This window comes from Pyrus communis, chromosome 16, assembly GCF_963583255.1.
Source record: "Pyrus communis chromosome 16, drPyrComm1.1, whole genome shotgun sequence".
In the NCBI taxonomy this organism is placed as follows: domain Eukaryota; kingdom Viridiplantae; phylum Streptophyta; class Magnoliopsida; order Rosales; family Rosaceae; genus Pyrus; species Pyrus communis.
The window spans coordinates 140,534-155,393 of record NC_084818.1 but is presented as its reverse complement, the minus strand read 5'-3'; the positions used below and the strand labels follow the sequence as shown (position 1 = coordinate 155,393).

General features: G+C 39.1%; 3 protein-coding genes across 3 annotated transcripts; 1 reads left to right on the top strand and 2 right to left on the bottom strand.

Annotated features, from left to right (window-relative positions):
- The first annotated feature begins 2,470 nt into the window (after window positions 1-2,470).
- LOC137721017 (transcription factor MYB53-like) lies at window positions 2,471-4,062 on the top strand. Its single transcript, XM_068460144.1, has 3 exons — window positions 2,471-2,485; window positions 2,528-2,775; window positions 3,000-4,062. Exons 1-3 carry the CDS (start codon window positions 2,471-2,473, stop codon window positions 4,060-4,062), a joined length of 1,326 nt encoding a protein of 441 aa, XP_068316245.1.
- Window positions 4,063-8,505: 4,443 nt separating this feature from the next.
- Window positions 8,506-10,461, bottom strand: LOC137720401 (inositol-tetrakisphosphate 1-kinase 2-like). Its single transcript, XM_068459469.1, has one exon. It carries the CDS (start codon window positions 9,913-9,915, stop codon window positions 8,788-8,790), a length of 1,128 nt encoding a protein of 375 aa, XP_068315570.1. The 5' UTR covers window positions 9,916-10,461; the 3' UTR covers window positions 8,506-8,787.
- Window positions 10,462-10,613: 152 nt separating this feature from the next.
- On the bottom strand, window positions 10,614-14,494 carry LOC137720400 (protein FAR1-RELATED SEQUENCE 4-like). The gene is made up of 4 exons (XM_068459468.1): window positions 14,372-14,494; window positions 11,992-14,216; window positions 11,786-11,839; window positions 10,614-10,985 (listed from the first exon to the last, which is right to left on the bottom strand). Exons 2-4 carry the CDS (start codon window positions 14,137-14,139, stop codon window positions 10,863-10,865), a joined length of 2,325 nt encoding a protein of 774 aa, XP_068315569.1. The 5' UTR covers window positions 14,140-14,216; window positions 14,372-14,494; the 3' UTR covers window positions 10,614-10,862.
- Window positions 14,495-14,860: the final 366 nt, after the last annotated feature.

The window sequence follows — 14,860 nt, the reverse complement described above, 5'->3', positions numbered from 1 at the left end:
CAAAATTAATATTACTGCATGCTCTGAAATTGTATACAACTACCTTTTAAGTTTTAACCTTGCTACCTATTCGCATGCCTTGGCGTTACGGAACGTTCTTACGATTGCTTATGAATTCAAATCAGTATATAAGAAAAAGTATGTCCTAGCTAGCTAGGCCGCCTTTTTTTATATTCTTTTAGTCTTTTTTTTTTTTTGTCGCTTTTTATATTCTTTTAGTCGACTTCCTCTTCTTTTCAATTTTTTTTTAATCATTTCCCCACACAGCATCTAATTAATTAATTAGACTAATTAATCTTCTTTTTTGTGTGTGTTACTAAATAGAACTCATGAGATAAAAATGGTCGCCCAATAAACTATATAATAAAAGCAACGTGACTTGTAAATTTGGATAACGCCCAGCATACACACTACTATCTTTTTAATTAACCCCCGCACACATTGACTACTAGTAAGCAATGATGTCATCACCAGCTAGCTAAGAAGCCGAAATCCGTAATTCTGTAGCTACAGGCTGCAGCTAGCCTACAGGGATATATAGAAAAGAGAAGAAGAAGAGGAAGAAGGAGGCAATCCGACTTGGTCCTTTGCTATAAATCATTTTCTAGCTTTTAATTTGTTGGAACGTAAGTAGTATATCTATGATTGGGAATGTCGGCATGATATTGATGATTATTGTCTCTATAATTTACATTATTTTTGGGGATGAATGGTTACAACTTTATTTTATTTGATATAATAATTACTTGCTTCCCCTTGTCGAGCACCTTATACATGTGTTTTGGACTGAAACTATTACGTTAGTGGACTTGGAAATTAATGGTTTTTTTTTCTTCTTAAAAACAGAAAAAGAAAAAGAAAGAAAGACTGGAATTAAAAAAAAAAAAAGAAACAAAGATTGGTCTGGTGAAAAGAAGATCAACTGTGCAACAATCCTGACGTTGATTAGTTGGAGGATGGAGATTGGAGATTGCTTTCCCTGGACCTATATATTTATATTCTATATTATATACGAATATATCAAAACTTTTTGTACGGAGAGAGACCTAGCAATTAGCATAGCATTGCTGACGATCAATATACCAGAAAGTGTGGAGTGTGCGGTGGGGACTGGATAGCACACCCCTACTATATTCTGTGAAATAAAGTTGGTTATGGTTTGAAAATTAATTTACTTTCTTCTATATCACTGATAGAATTCCTTGAAATTTACAATATATTAATATAATTGAAATTGATCCCACCTAATACTCCATATATACATGATATCTCTCTCTCTCTCTCTCTCTCTCTCTCTCTCTCTCTCTCTCTCATCGTTAGGAACTAAAGATCCCAAGTTTACTAATTCGAGTCTCCCTTTAATACACACACACACACACACACACAAAACACATATATAACGTCGATTAACAAAAAACACATATATAACGTCCCACGAATAATTAATTATGAATAGTGCTAATGGTTAGGGTACATGTTTTCAAGTTATATTGTTGGTTAGTGCTAGTAGTATTTTTGTTACATAATAATACGGTCTATTGATATTCTTGATCTTTATTTGTAAGTAAAAAATCTTAACGGCGAATTTGATACCAAAATATATACTAGTATCTGTATATTATAGTTATAGCAAACAAAATAAAAATATGTAGTTAGACATTAGAAGTTAGAAGTTAGAAGTTAGAGTTAGGCTTTGACGGGACCCTCATACTCACTTTTCTAGAGAAGAATGGTCCATCGATGGTGTAATTTGCGTGTGCTTATGTATTAGGTTAATATAATACAAGCCCCAATTCATTGATTGAAATTAATAAAAATGAATTAGGTTTTTTTTGTTTGTCGGAGTGAATTAGGGTTAGAGGGAGCTAAGGTTTCTTCCCGTGTTGGAGAAATTTTATCGACGTGTCCTCGATCCGTTCTCCTTAAGAAGTCAAGCTATTTTCAAGGGGTCAAAGCTTTGCATTGCCAAGGCATCATCCACCATGTATATACATATATATATATATATATATATATATATGCATATGCATGCATCCATAGTCCATATACACACTTGCTAGCTCTATATATAGTACTCCTCGGCAGCATATTTCCAACGCTAGCTAATCCTACCGTTTAATTATCTTCGATCTATCGTCGCCCGATCTAACAACTGATATATACTATATGAGGTCGGAAAATTATAATATATTATGTACGTACATATACACTATATTTTGTCGAATTTTTTGTTTTTGCTCTTGAATCGTTAGGTACTTTACAATCATATATATAAATGTGCCTTAATGAATTAACTGCCACATAGTAAAAAAAGTAGTTCATGCATATACAATACATTGTAATGTAAATTGAACTTGATATGTATATATTTCCTCCATCAATTTTCCTAACTCGTTCTTTTTTTTTTTCTTTTTTTTTTTTGTTGGGTGCATAATATATTAAAGGTAATTGATCGATCTTATTATTAATGATGGGGAGATCATCAGCAACAGCATCAGCGTGGTGCGATGATGATCAAGATGAAAAGAGCAGCACAGATACAATGATAAAGAAAGGGCCATGGACACCAGAAGAGGATCAAAAGCTGGTGGAATACCTTGAAAGATATGGGCATGGGAGTTGGAGAGCACTCCCCAAGCTGGCAGGTTTGAACAGGTGCGGTAAGAGTTGCAGGCTGCGCTGGACCAACTATCTCCGGCCTGACATCAAGAGGGGTAACTTCTCCCAGGAAGAAGAGCAAACCATCATCAACCTCCATTCTCTTCTTGGCAACAAGTACGTACTAATGATTAACTACCAGTCGTTGGTGGTCCCTAAATATATCTTTGATTAATTATGTATTAATTCTTCTCCTTCTCTTTCTTTAAATTAATGATCCATATGCATGCATTTCTCTCTATAAAGACTAATTTAAACATATGGAATTAATATCATGTAAAATTTTGTTAATTAATCGAGTGCATGGCAATTAACTTACCTTAAAGCGCGCATATATGCAGATGGTCGGCGATAGCTAGCAATCTTCCTGGAAGGACGGATAACGAAATCAAGAACTTTTGGAATACCCATTTAAAAAAGAAGCTGTTCCAAATGGGAATCGACCCTGTCACCCACAAACCAATCTCAACCACTGGTACTAACATTGATCATCATCAGTATCTCATGATCATCAATCAAATTCTTTCCAGTTTGGCTCCGCAGTTGCTTGCTGCTTCTTCTTCTTCTTCTTGTTCAAGCACTAGTACATGTAATCCTCTGATGCTGAATAATCCATGGGAATGGGACCGTATTAACAACATCAATAATAATGTGAATATGAATGCTCTCCTGGGGCTCCACTTGTCCGACGCCAAAACCGAAGTCTTGCAAACCATACTTCAACAGCAACTCCTAAGCACTGGCAGTAGTCCTCCAAATAATAATAATTATGTGGAGGCCGCTCTTGATTATCTTTTAGGGTCATCATCATATTCATATAATAATTCAGTTCCCGATGATCATCATCAACAGATATGTGGTCAATATCATTCTCATCATCATCCCCAAAGTTTTAGCGTCAATATTGGTGCCCCAGTTCATACTAATACTCAATTTTCCCACTTAATTATTCCAAACATAATACCTAAACCTCCTCATCTTCTTGACCACGATCAGAAGCCACTGCCGGTATACGTGGCAAGCAGCGCAGGCCCAGCCTCAAACTTGATTTATACGGCCGGCACGATGATGAACAAGATCGGCCAGCAGCTTGGTGGCCCATCATCAGGATCATATTCATATGTAACTCCAACAGTAACTTCAGATCATCATCAACTACGTCTTTTGGTGCCCTCACCCGAGTGTTCTGCTGCCAATATTAATCTAATGACGGGAAATAACATTGTTGATACTAGTACTAATAACCCTAATACTAATCAAGATCATGTAATTTCTGACCCAAACTCACCCAGTACTTCAACTACTTCAACCACCTTTGAAGCTTGGGGGGATCTTATGGATCATCATGACGAATCAACTAATCATTCTTACTGGAAACACATCATCCTAGATCGTAAGTACTAATAATATATTAATCTTGTTCTCTCTTTTTTGTTTATTTCCTTTTCTTTAGTTATCTAATAATGAACTGTTGCTTTTGCTCTTTAATTCTTTTGCATGCATGAATAATGATGTATATATTTTGTCATTAATTTGCAGCTTAGCATCTTTGCAGACATGGCCAATCTCGTAGAAGATCAGTTTCATTTCATGTCCCAGCTGGATCGATCCATTTAATTATATAGTATACCAGATCAATAACTTTAGTATGTTCATCTACATATACGTACCGATGGCTTTCCAATTATGTAAAAACAAAAAAATGGGTATACCCATGGTATTTTTCTTGTGTAATAGTTTTTTTAAATTTATTGAACCACATATATAGTATCAGCTTGAACTGATCCGTTTTTTATTATGTATCCTTTTTTGGTTTCTTGATCTGGCTATAAATCTATGAATCCGGATCCACGCTAGATCTTCTTTGTGAAGATTTTGGGAATCTGTGAATCGTGGTCATTCATCGTTCATCGTACATCGTGTGGTCATAAATCATTTTAAATATTTTTATTTAAAATTAAACACAAATAATATTTGATAAAAACTGACCGCACGATGTACAATGAAAAAAAAACGATTCACTGATTCCTAAAATCCTCACCAAAAAGATCGGAGAGGATCCTGTTGGTAAATCCACAACTCCAATCCCAATTTTCATTTAATTTGACATTGGAGCTAGAGCCTAGAGGGGATCCTTGCCATGGTGACCAAACAGTGGGTGCATGGTACAAAACCAGGCACGAATTGAAATTGGTAAGTGAAAAAGACAATTCAAGTAAAAAGTAAAAATAGGGTTTGACCTTTGAACCTCATGTCAAACATCTCCTTAACGTGTACAGTCACGAAACCCTAGCTACAACAAATCAAATACGGCAAGTGATCCTCTACCATATTAATGGACATGAGTGTTGTTCTTGCATTATGATATGAGTTTGAGTCTCATTGACTACCTGATGTAACATCTAATTTAACAAATTTGATGTTTGACAAAAAACTAATTCATACTTATATCAAACTTTTGATAGAAAAAAAACCCGAGACTTTACATTACTCATTGAGTTGGTAAGGTTTATTCACTTGCTAGAACAAGGGTTAAATTTGAGTTCCGCTGCCAGTATTTAGTGAGTGATTTGTAAAAACAAAAAAACAAAAAAAAGCTAAGACTTTGTCATGATATATGGGTGTATATTTAACTTTGTTATGATATATGTGTCGGAGGATGCAAAGGTGACATGCAGACCCCATTTAATTGATTTTGAAGTAATTAAGAAAAATATTTGGGTAAATTACACTTTCATACATCAGGTTTAGGGTCTATTTCAATTCCTTATAACATCTTCAAAACATTTCACCTTCATACCTTAAGTACTATTTTATTTCAAAATAATACCTCCGTTACATTTTCCATTCATTGATCTGTTAAATGCTGACGTGACTGCCACATATATGCTACGTGGCTGCCACGTGGTAAATAAAATAATTTTTTTAAAACCTGAATTTTCTTAAAAAAAAAAAAAACAAAAAAAAAAAAACAGACCCACTATCCCTCCCCCCCCCCCCCCCCCCCCCCCCCCCCCCCCCCCCCCCCCCCCCCCCCCCCCCCCCCCCCACCCCCAGCGACCCACATTCCTATCCCTAACCCAAAACCCAAAAAACCTCTGCAGCAGGAAGAAGAAGAAGAAGAAGAAGAAGAAGAAGAAGAAGAAGAGAAAAAAAAAAAAAAAAAAAAAAAACCTGCAGCAGCAGCAACAGGAAGAAGAAGAAGAAAAAAAAAACCCCCAAACCCAGTTCGTCCCCCCCCCCCCCCGTGGGGCCGTGTGACCTTCCCCCCTTCTCCGCCCCCCTCGGGTAAGAATCTCGTGATTTTCAGTACGGGTGGATTTTGAAAATACTTTGAGTTTGAGATGATTTTTGGACTGGTTTTGTGGTAGATCCACCTAATCTCAGGTGGAATTTTTGTGGGTGATGAGGGATTTTTGGGAGGGGTGATGGGTGATGGGGGATGGGAGAAAGGGGTGGCTCAGGTGGGATGAACTGGGGCTTTTTTGTTTTTTTTTTTCTTCTCCCTCTTCTTCTTCTTCTTCTTCTTCTTCTTCTTCTTCATCTTGCAGGTTTTTGGGTTTTGGGTTAGGGTCGCTGGGGGGGGGGGGGGGGTGGCGGGGAAGGCACTGGTTTCAATTTTTTTTTCATTTTTTTTTTTTTGAGAAAATTCAAATTTAAAAATATATATATATTTGCCACGTGGCAGACATTTGGCAGCCACATGGCATATAGTGGCAACCACGTCAGCATTTAACAGATCAATGGATTGAAAATGTAATGGAGGTATTATTTTGAAATAAAATAGTATTTAAGGTATGAAAGTGAAATATTTTAAAAATGTTGTAAGGAATTGAAATAAACCTTAAACATGAGGTATGAAAGTGTAATTTACCCAAAATATATTCATAAGATTTCTAAAGAGAAATCCCAGTTAGAAGCAAGCTAACCTTCTTGTACAACGACAACAAGGGTTGGTACCCTATATATTGAGTATTGACCTATAAACGCAACCAACCCTATACCTAACCTTGCCAAATATGTATAGATTCTCACCTAAGTTTTCATGATTGTCATGCCAATCAGATGATCGGGATACACACAAATAGTGTTGCTGTAATTATAAGTAACGGCATTCTAAGTTAAAATAACAGGATTCAAGTTTGCTTGTATGTATGTGCTTGTTATAACTAGATGTAGATGTGAAGATGCCTAAGGAACCGCCGTAAAATAAGTTGTTAGAGGCGCTGGTTATTCATAGATCTGTCATACAGGCGATTTAGCTACTTTCTTTCAACCCTGAGTAGGGGTATTAGGTGAGGGGATACATGCAGAACCGTTTAATTGTGAAACAAGCTACGCACCTTTGAGTTCTCGAAATGAGGAGCGAAGCTAGTTCCCGAATAAGTAGCTAAAAAGAGGGCAATCAAGCAAGCGATCATAGGTACGCTATTTATTTATATAAGCATATTGTGATACTTTTTTGTCCGCACACGACCATAAGCTGTCTTTGCTTATTTCCTTGCTTAGCTATACATACATACATACATACATACATATATATACATATATATATATATATAAGGACTTTGAATCTACTAGTATCATACAATAATCATCAACAAAAATACACTCCTTATATGTATGTATGTATGTATGTATATGTTAATAACGGAACAACATATGAGTAACAAATGATAGTAAGATCATATAATGTGTCAAGTGATGCATACAACAATATTTGATGAGATACTATCATTAATTGATGTGCCACATCATGTAACTGGTATAAAAATATGATATTCCTAACATTTTTTATATTTGACAAATAGAAGGGTGCTATACTTAGGTTGTATCTTGTATGAGTTGATTCAAGGACTCCTGTTTGATATGATCTAGTGGTATTGCTCTTCACTTGTAAGTGAGAAGTCTTAGGTTCGATTCTCGTCAAAAGTGAATTTGAATTACATTATTGTTAGCCCATTATGAAGTTAAGTCCATCTCATTTCTTCTAAAAGTACATAATATCGTTTGTGGAAGATGACTACTGAATACTGAGTAGAGTAATATAATTTATTTAAGAATGAATCAACTCAACGATTTTGTTTCAAAAATGATATTAACACCTCAATTCAACTTATGCATTAATTAGTTATAAGGCTAACTACATTTTACATCTTTCAAATTTAAGGTGATTTTTTTTTTTTTTTTTTTTTAGCAAACGATATTATCAACACTAGGGGAATAGGTTTAGCCTTACAATGGGTTAGCAAGAATGTAGTTCAAATTCGTCTTTGACGAGAATCAAACCTAATATCTCTCATTTACAAGTGAAAAGAAATACCATTAAACTGTAATACTAAGTGGTGATTTTTAAAAGGGGCATGAAGCTTTAATTTTTGAACATTTAATTCTCCTTAAAATATGAGTTCTTTTTTTTTTTGTGATTGCGGGTGCAGATGTGTCTTACATATTAGCCTACGTAAGGTTCTCGAACTCACCACACTATCAATTTAAGAATATCATGCATTCAATCAGACTAAAGGCACAAATCGAAACAATTTCAATACCTTAGGATGGAATATGAAGAAGTTAAAACTTTGTATCCCATTAATCTGAACTAGTTCTCAAAATGATCAAACGGAAGGAGGTTGCACTTGTTTTTCTAGTTATCAACATTAATTGTTTCAGATTTGTTCTTCTGAGAGGCAGTGAGTGAGTGAGAGTACGAGGAAGGGAGAGAGAAGTGATGGAGAATTAAGCATAAAATTATAAAGGCTCTCATTTCATGGACAACCAGTCGCTCCATCTGCATCTGGGAAAATAAGACGAGACCAAAACCATAAATGTATATATAGACATGTGATCTGCAAATTTAAAGGTAGCTACTGCAATTATTCGAAATTTATTGGTGCACATGATGATATATGTGACAGTTACCCAGCTTACATGCAATTCGTATCTACATGTATGCTCACGATGATGGTGACCGTACCCCTCTCATATCATATCATGCACTCACCGCTTTCCACTCTCCACTACATTGACTGTATGCCTCTCATCACAAGAAGAAATTCACAGCTACCTAAATTGGAAAAACCCAATCCAAGTAACACAATTGTCAATCTCCCTCCTCTTGCTCGGCTCCTCCTACTCCTGCTTATGACTCCTGTGTTGTTTGACATCGGACTCCAAAGTGGTGGCAGCTTCTTCTTCCTTGAGCTGCAGGAGCTCCATTTGGTTTTGGTTTTGGCTTTGGGGATGACTACTTGTTGCAAGCAGATTCAGCAAAAAGTCAGTCAAGGCATGCTCATAGTTAGGCAATTTGGCATACCCAGGAAAGTAATTGATGTCGATCACAAAATAGCTGCTGGGGTCCTTCGAATCCCTTATCACGTCAAAGTTGAAAAAGTTGAGTTTGAGGCCCACGCGTATCCCCTTCGCCACCTCCTCAACAAACTCCAGCGGAGGCATTTCGTGAGGATCATGAGCCAGATTATGCTCGTCATTCGCAGAATTTGATATCTGTGAAAAAGGAAGCATCGCCCCTTCCAGTGCGGTCACCTGCTCCTCCGAAATGTCCGGCAGCGACCTCCGCTTGACGCACTGGACGTGCTCTCCGATTGCGTAACCCTTGAACACCACCCCGCCGTGGTTCACAAACTGTTGCAGCAAAATGGGACTATCAGTATCGGCCAGAAGACTGCGCAACCCCTTGGGGCTAAAAATCAAACACATCTCGTGCGACTTGGCGCTGCCATTCGCCAACAACGGTTTTGCAATCACCGGAAACTCCAACCCCGCCAACAAATTAGTTGCTTCTTCACCTTCCGGGTAATGGTCAACCAGCACCTGTTTGGGCACCGAGATCTTCGATTGGAATCTGTCGCCTGACCGACGCGGCTTCGATTCAAAGGCGGTGACGACGTCGAGCATGGAGACCCGATTGTGGAGGCGCTCGATGGACTCGGGCGGGTCAAGAATGAGCGTTTGTGGATACTTTGACGAGTATTCCTTGAGGTGTTGGTTCCAGTGGGGGCCGTAGAGCTTGTGGATGATGCAATGGAAGGGGCCTTGCTCGATCAGGGTCTTGGCGGTAGCGGTGGAAACGGGGATTGAAATGGGGACGAAATCGATGCCGTAACGGGAGGCATGGTGGAGAAGAGAGGGCTGGATGAAGGTCTGCTCTTTTTTGGGTGCGAAGGCATACCCGATGCGGTAGCGACGGACCGGTGCTGCTTCTGATTGTGATACTGGTGAGTTTGTTCTTGGCGCCATCTCTTTCCTCCTCCTCCTTCTTCCTGCTGGATCTGATGGACCTGGTATCGTATATTGGTATATTGGTATATGAGAGAGGAGGGGCGGCCCTCGGCATATATAGGCTGCGCGCTGCCGCTACCTTCGGTGGGAGGGAACCCACTTACGTCTCAAACCGTTTCCTTTGATATTTTTCGTTTCTTTTTATGGATGGGGACAAGAACAATCGGACAATCCCATATTCTGTCCAACGTTTGTTTAGTTACTAGCTGGGCTCTTGTTCCTTTTCCTTTCGGTCCACCCCGCCCCGCCCAACCCCACGGTGGCAATTCTTTTTTCATTTTGTTTGCTCCTCTTTTTTCACTTTCAATTCCAAACACGTCGGGATCCGATCCATGGTTCGTATTCGACTCTGACTTGTGACTCCGACAGCGACCGTCGCTCTTAATAACAACTACAGAATAGGAATCGGATTCTGGGATGATCAGATGCTGATTTGGAAAAGAAAAAGCGTAGATACATTTACTCTATTTTATTCTCCTCATACCAAGGCAAATTTAGAGTCCGAATAAGAAGCTGAAAATTACCCGCCCTTCCCTTCCCTCGCGTCTCATTCATTCTTCAATCAAGTTTCTGCAAGTAAATGATTCTTTCTATACTACTCACTTTGAAACCACCCAACCCAACCCCTAATGAAATACACACACGACTCTAACAGCTCACACAAACTAGTCAACTTCTCGAACAAAAAGCTAACAAAATAAAATGCACAACTTACAAAACAACTGTTTCACACGGGCATTACCAATTGAAATCTAACTGCTGCCCACCTAAATGCACAACATATAATTTACCAGCAATCGCACCCGACTTTTACTTTTACTGCAGTCACTCACTCACTCAGTCCTTCAGCGGTTTGTCTGTACAGGCATACTGGTCTCTCTTTAAAGGAGAAGGTAATGTTTGAGTTATTGGGGGAGATTTTCATGCACATGCGTTGATGCCGCATTATGGAGCTGTGTTGATGCAACACTCTGAAACATTGTTGGCACCGCATTATGCAACTGCATGGGCCTTGAGTCAGAAAGTTGCTGCCACAAGTAACAAGTTTCCATTAGTCTCATATGCTCAACTCCATGCCCACCTCCTTTTTTTCTTCCCCAATGAAGAAAATTTCAATACAAAATCCTACCTTGGAGATCAACACTCAACACTTTACTAATAATATCAGTATCACACATCACACACACAGCAACAGAAAAAGTGCCGTATACGTTATGGTATACTATAATGATACACACTCAAATCAAAATTATTGATGTGGTGATAGTTAAACTTGGATTCAAATATCTACCAGATATAAAATGGAAAGTAAGTTATGCTTAACATCTGTAAGCACTGTCCAATACCCATCAAGACCCAAGTTCAAAAGGTTCTCAAACATCATACACCAAAGAAAGGGTTCTATATATTTCAAATAGCACACGTATAAGCACTGTTCAATATGTTAACAAAACCACTGCGTTCCAATGGTTTAACTCAACCCTGTCAATCTGCAAGGGGATACAGATTCGAGTATTCTCAGGTCAGGTTACCAAAGGTGGTCAGAATCCTCAACCGAAACCCTTGACATCGATTACATGGGCTTATGGTCAGTAAAATTCTGCTATTATAGCATCAGTATTAGAATCCGTGATTAAATTTATTTCCAAATTAGATCATGGCCCCTCATCAGATACATGTCCAGCATTAATGCTTTTGTTTTCTGCACAGTGAAAAGTGTCTTGATTGGAAAGACCAAAATCTTCAAAAGTAGAAGTTTTCTGAAGTGGCTCCATTTTTAGGAATACCTCTATTAAATTTGCGTGCAACTTACTATCAGGAAACATACCATTTGGAAATGGCCGACTTGCGTTCCAAAGCTCGTAACTTCCAGCTGAGGTACCTGTTATGCCAATTAAGCAAACTTGAGTCCTTAGTAATGCTCTATCATTTTTCACTACTCACCTATTTTCCAAATTCGGACAACAAAATTAAAAGCTATTTTCCAAATGAAAAAACAGTACAAAAAAAAATGACCAATAAACCATCAGGTACCTTTCCTTTCTTGCTTGTGCTATTCCCATTCCTAGCCACCTCCTTCCCGGACCCGGCTCTCCTAGGAGTCTTGTTGGCACCAGATGTAGTGCTGCATTGATTCTCTTCATCTACACCGCAAACACCATGTATTGCTGAATCATGAGGCTTTGCATTGTTCTCAAGACAGTTGGTTAAACTTGCACATTGCTTCAACGCTTCTTTTATGGCCGATAATGCTACATCATAACTTTCTTGAGAGAGTGACCCCTCTTCACCCAATATTATGGCTCGTCGACATAAATCATTGTAGCGACGGGCTTTAGACTGAACCTCATCCACTCTTTCACCAATGGCATGCCTGCTCATAGCAGCATTTGTCCATCGCTGCAATATATATTTGGGAGGGATGATGAAAACACCAGACATTTGGAGAACAACAATAGCATGTCTACAGAGATAGCCCTTATACTCGAAGGAGTGGCAAGAACAATATATATCTGATTTTGATTCATTCCACTCTACAGTATAATTCTGATTGTCTTCAAAGTCTTTGACACTGAACGTTGTTGCTGTCTCATCTTCATTTTCTTTCTTAAGATGACAAGCAGCTGCTCCCAAAACCTCAACTTGAAAGTTTTTGAAAACCTCATGTGTGTACACTAGCGACATTTGTTTCTCAAACGGCGATGGAGACTTTAACTCAGGTGTTCCATGCCAAGCATCAAAATTTGCTTTCGCTTCCTCTTCATACCTATCTTCAAGAATTGCTCTGTATCTTTCCATAAACTCTTGCAGTGAAGTTTCCCCTTGAATATATTTGTCAAACGAAGAGTTCAAACTTTCTGACCGTGAAGTTGGAGACAACCCAGCGAAGGATATATCTCTCATGAAAGTAGGGGCCCAATGAGTACGATCTTCATACAATGACTGCATCCATCCAACCTCCCTAAGATTAAATCTATCAATAAGTTTCCACCATCTCTTTTCAAATTGCTGTTCTGACCAGGACTTGAATATACACTTAGTAAATTTTTCCATAAAACTATCATGCCACATGCTTAGAAACTCGAGCTGCCTGTGCATCTTCTCCATTATGTTCCATAAAGAAAAGCAATGGCGTGTGCCTGGAAATACTGCTGGAATAGCTGCTTTGATGGCATCGTTCTGGTCAGTGAGTATTACTCGTGGAGCTTGTTCCCCCATTGCTATAAACCATGTTTGCATTAGCCACATAAAAGTATAAACCGTATCATCTGCAATCAAAGCACAGCCCAGTAATGTGGGCTGAATGTGATGGTTCACTCCTATAAAAAGAACCAGCGGTATTTTATACTTGTTTGAGAAGTATGTGGTGTCAAAGAAAACAACATCGTTGAAGTTAGTGTAATCTTCCATTGCTTTGGCATCAACCCAGAACACATTTCTCAACCTATGCTCTTCATTCAGATCAACTGCATAGAAGAATTTTGGGTTGTCTTCCTGTAGGCGCATAAAATATTCAAGCAGCAGTTGAGCATCCCCTGCTTCTAAAACCAAAATCCGTCCCTTGTCATGCTGATTTCTCAAGTAACTCTCTAGACAATCAACATTTTGATAGGCACTGAAGAGGCTGGACACTGCAGCTAAACTCTTGCGTCTCCGGATTCTAACATCATTGTTAAGGGGGTCGGTGTTTCTGTGGCTGCGAAAGAAATGTGCTTGATCTGGTAAAAGCTCATGGTTGTGGTCCTTCACGAAACTATAAACATACCAATTACCATTCGGCCTGCGCTTGACATGCATGCTCGCCTTGCAGCCAATTTTGGGAGAAGGTCGAGGATTGATAGCATCATCGGACTGCTGCTTGTTTCCGTACCGGATGCATGAAAATTTGGCATCAATGAACTCCTTGGATGCTCTAGAGCGACGACTACTCAACTTAGCAGTGCCGAAACCCACGGACTTGGCATATGCTTTGTAGAAGGTGTATGCGGCTTCATGAGATTCAAACTCCATGGCGTCATGAGGCTCTGCAATTGAAGTGGTGGCAAGGGCGAGGGCAGGACCAGAGGAATCCATGACGGTGGTGGTGGTGGCGGTGGGGAAATTCAAATCGACTCCGCATCCGCCCTCAAAAGTGGTAGGGAAGGAAAGGGGTGCAAAAGTTTTCATGTGTCCCACAGACATGGAAGGAAAGAAGCTTCTCCCATGGACATAAATTCAAAAGTTGGGAGGTCAGTGTTCCCATCACCAAGGTAGCCAGCCTGATTGATGGATGGAGGTGCAATTTTACTGCTTGAATAGGGTTTAGAGAGAGAGGGAGAGAGACAAATACAAATAGGAAGTGATGAGACAGAGTAACCCTAATCCTAATCCTACCCCAATAACTAGTGAAGAAAGAAAGTTGAAGGCAACTCACTCGCTCACTTTTCAGATTGATGAACAGATGAGATGAGATCCGCTTGACTTGGAGCTCCGATTTCAATTGTCAGCTTCTTCTTCGTCAAGCTCCTCCCAGCCAGCCCCTTCCCTTTGGGATTTTTCTTTATATTTATATTTTTATATATTTGTTAGCTACTGTAGACTGTAGTGGTGACTAGTGAGAGATAGAGTCCAGAAAGGCCCGGACTTGGTTTACAGCCCAATAGGCCCATATAATATTTATATGGGCTCGCTGCTGCCGGCGTCTAATACTGTAATCTACTCTAAGCATCTTAGGGGGCGTTTGTTTGCCCTCATTAAGTTGGACTGGACTGGACTGGACTAGCTATTAGTCCAATACTGTGTTTGTTCCATGCTGGGACTAACATTAATGAGACTAAAGGGGACTAGCATGGACAAAACCCTTCACTAAGAGGTCTTAGCGAGACCCCCCAATAACCATGGGACTAGCTAAGACTATCCTCTC

Excerpts from the sequence above, each read along its gene's own strand:
- LOC137720400 (XM_068459468.1), bottom strand. The coding sequence starts at position 14,139 with ATGTCTGTGGGACACATGAAAACTTTTGCACCCCTTTCCTTCCCTACC. Across the intron at positions 11,840-11,991 it reads GCACAAGCAAGAAAGGAAAG|GTACCTCAGCTGGAAGTTAC; the intron begins GTACCTGATGGT and ends TTGGCATAACAG. Across the intron at positions 10,986-11,785 it reads AAGTCGGCCATTTCCAAATG|CAACTTTCTGACTCAAGGCC; the intron begins GTATGTTTCCTG and ends TACTTGTGGCAG.
- LOC137721017 (XM_068460144.1), top strand. Across the intron at positions 2,776-2,999 it reads CATTCTCTTCTTGGCAACAA|ATGGTCGGCGATAGCTAGCA; the intron begins GTACGTACTAAT and ends GCATATATGCAG.
- LOC137720401 (XM_068459469.1), bottom strand. The coding sequence starts at position 9,915 with ATGGCGCCAAGAACAAACTCACCAGTATCACAATCAGAAGCAGCACCG.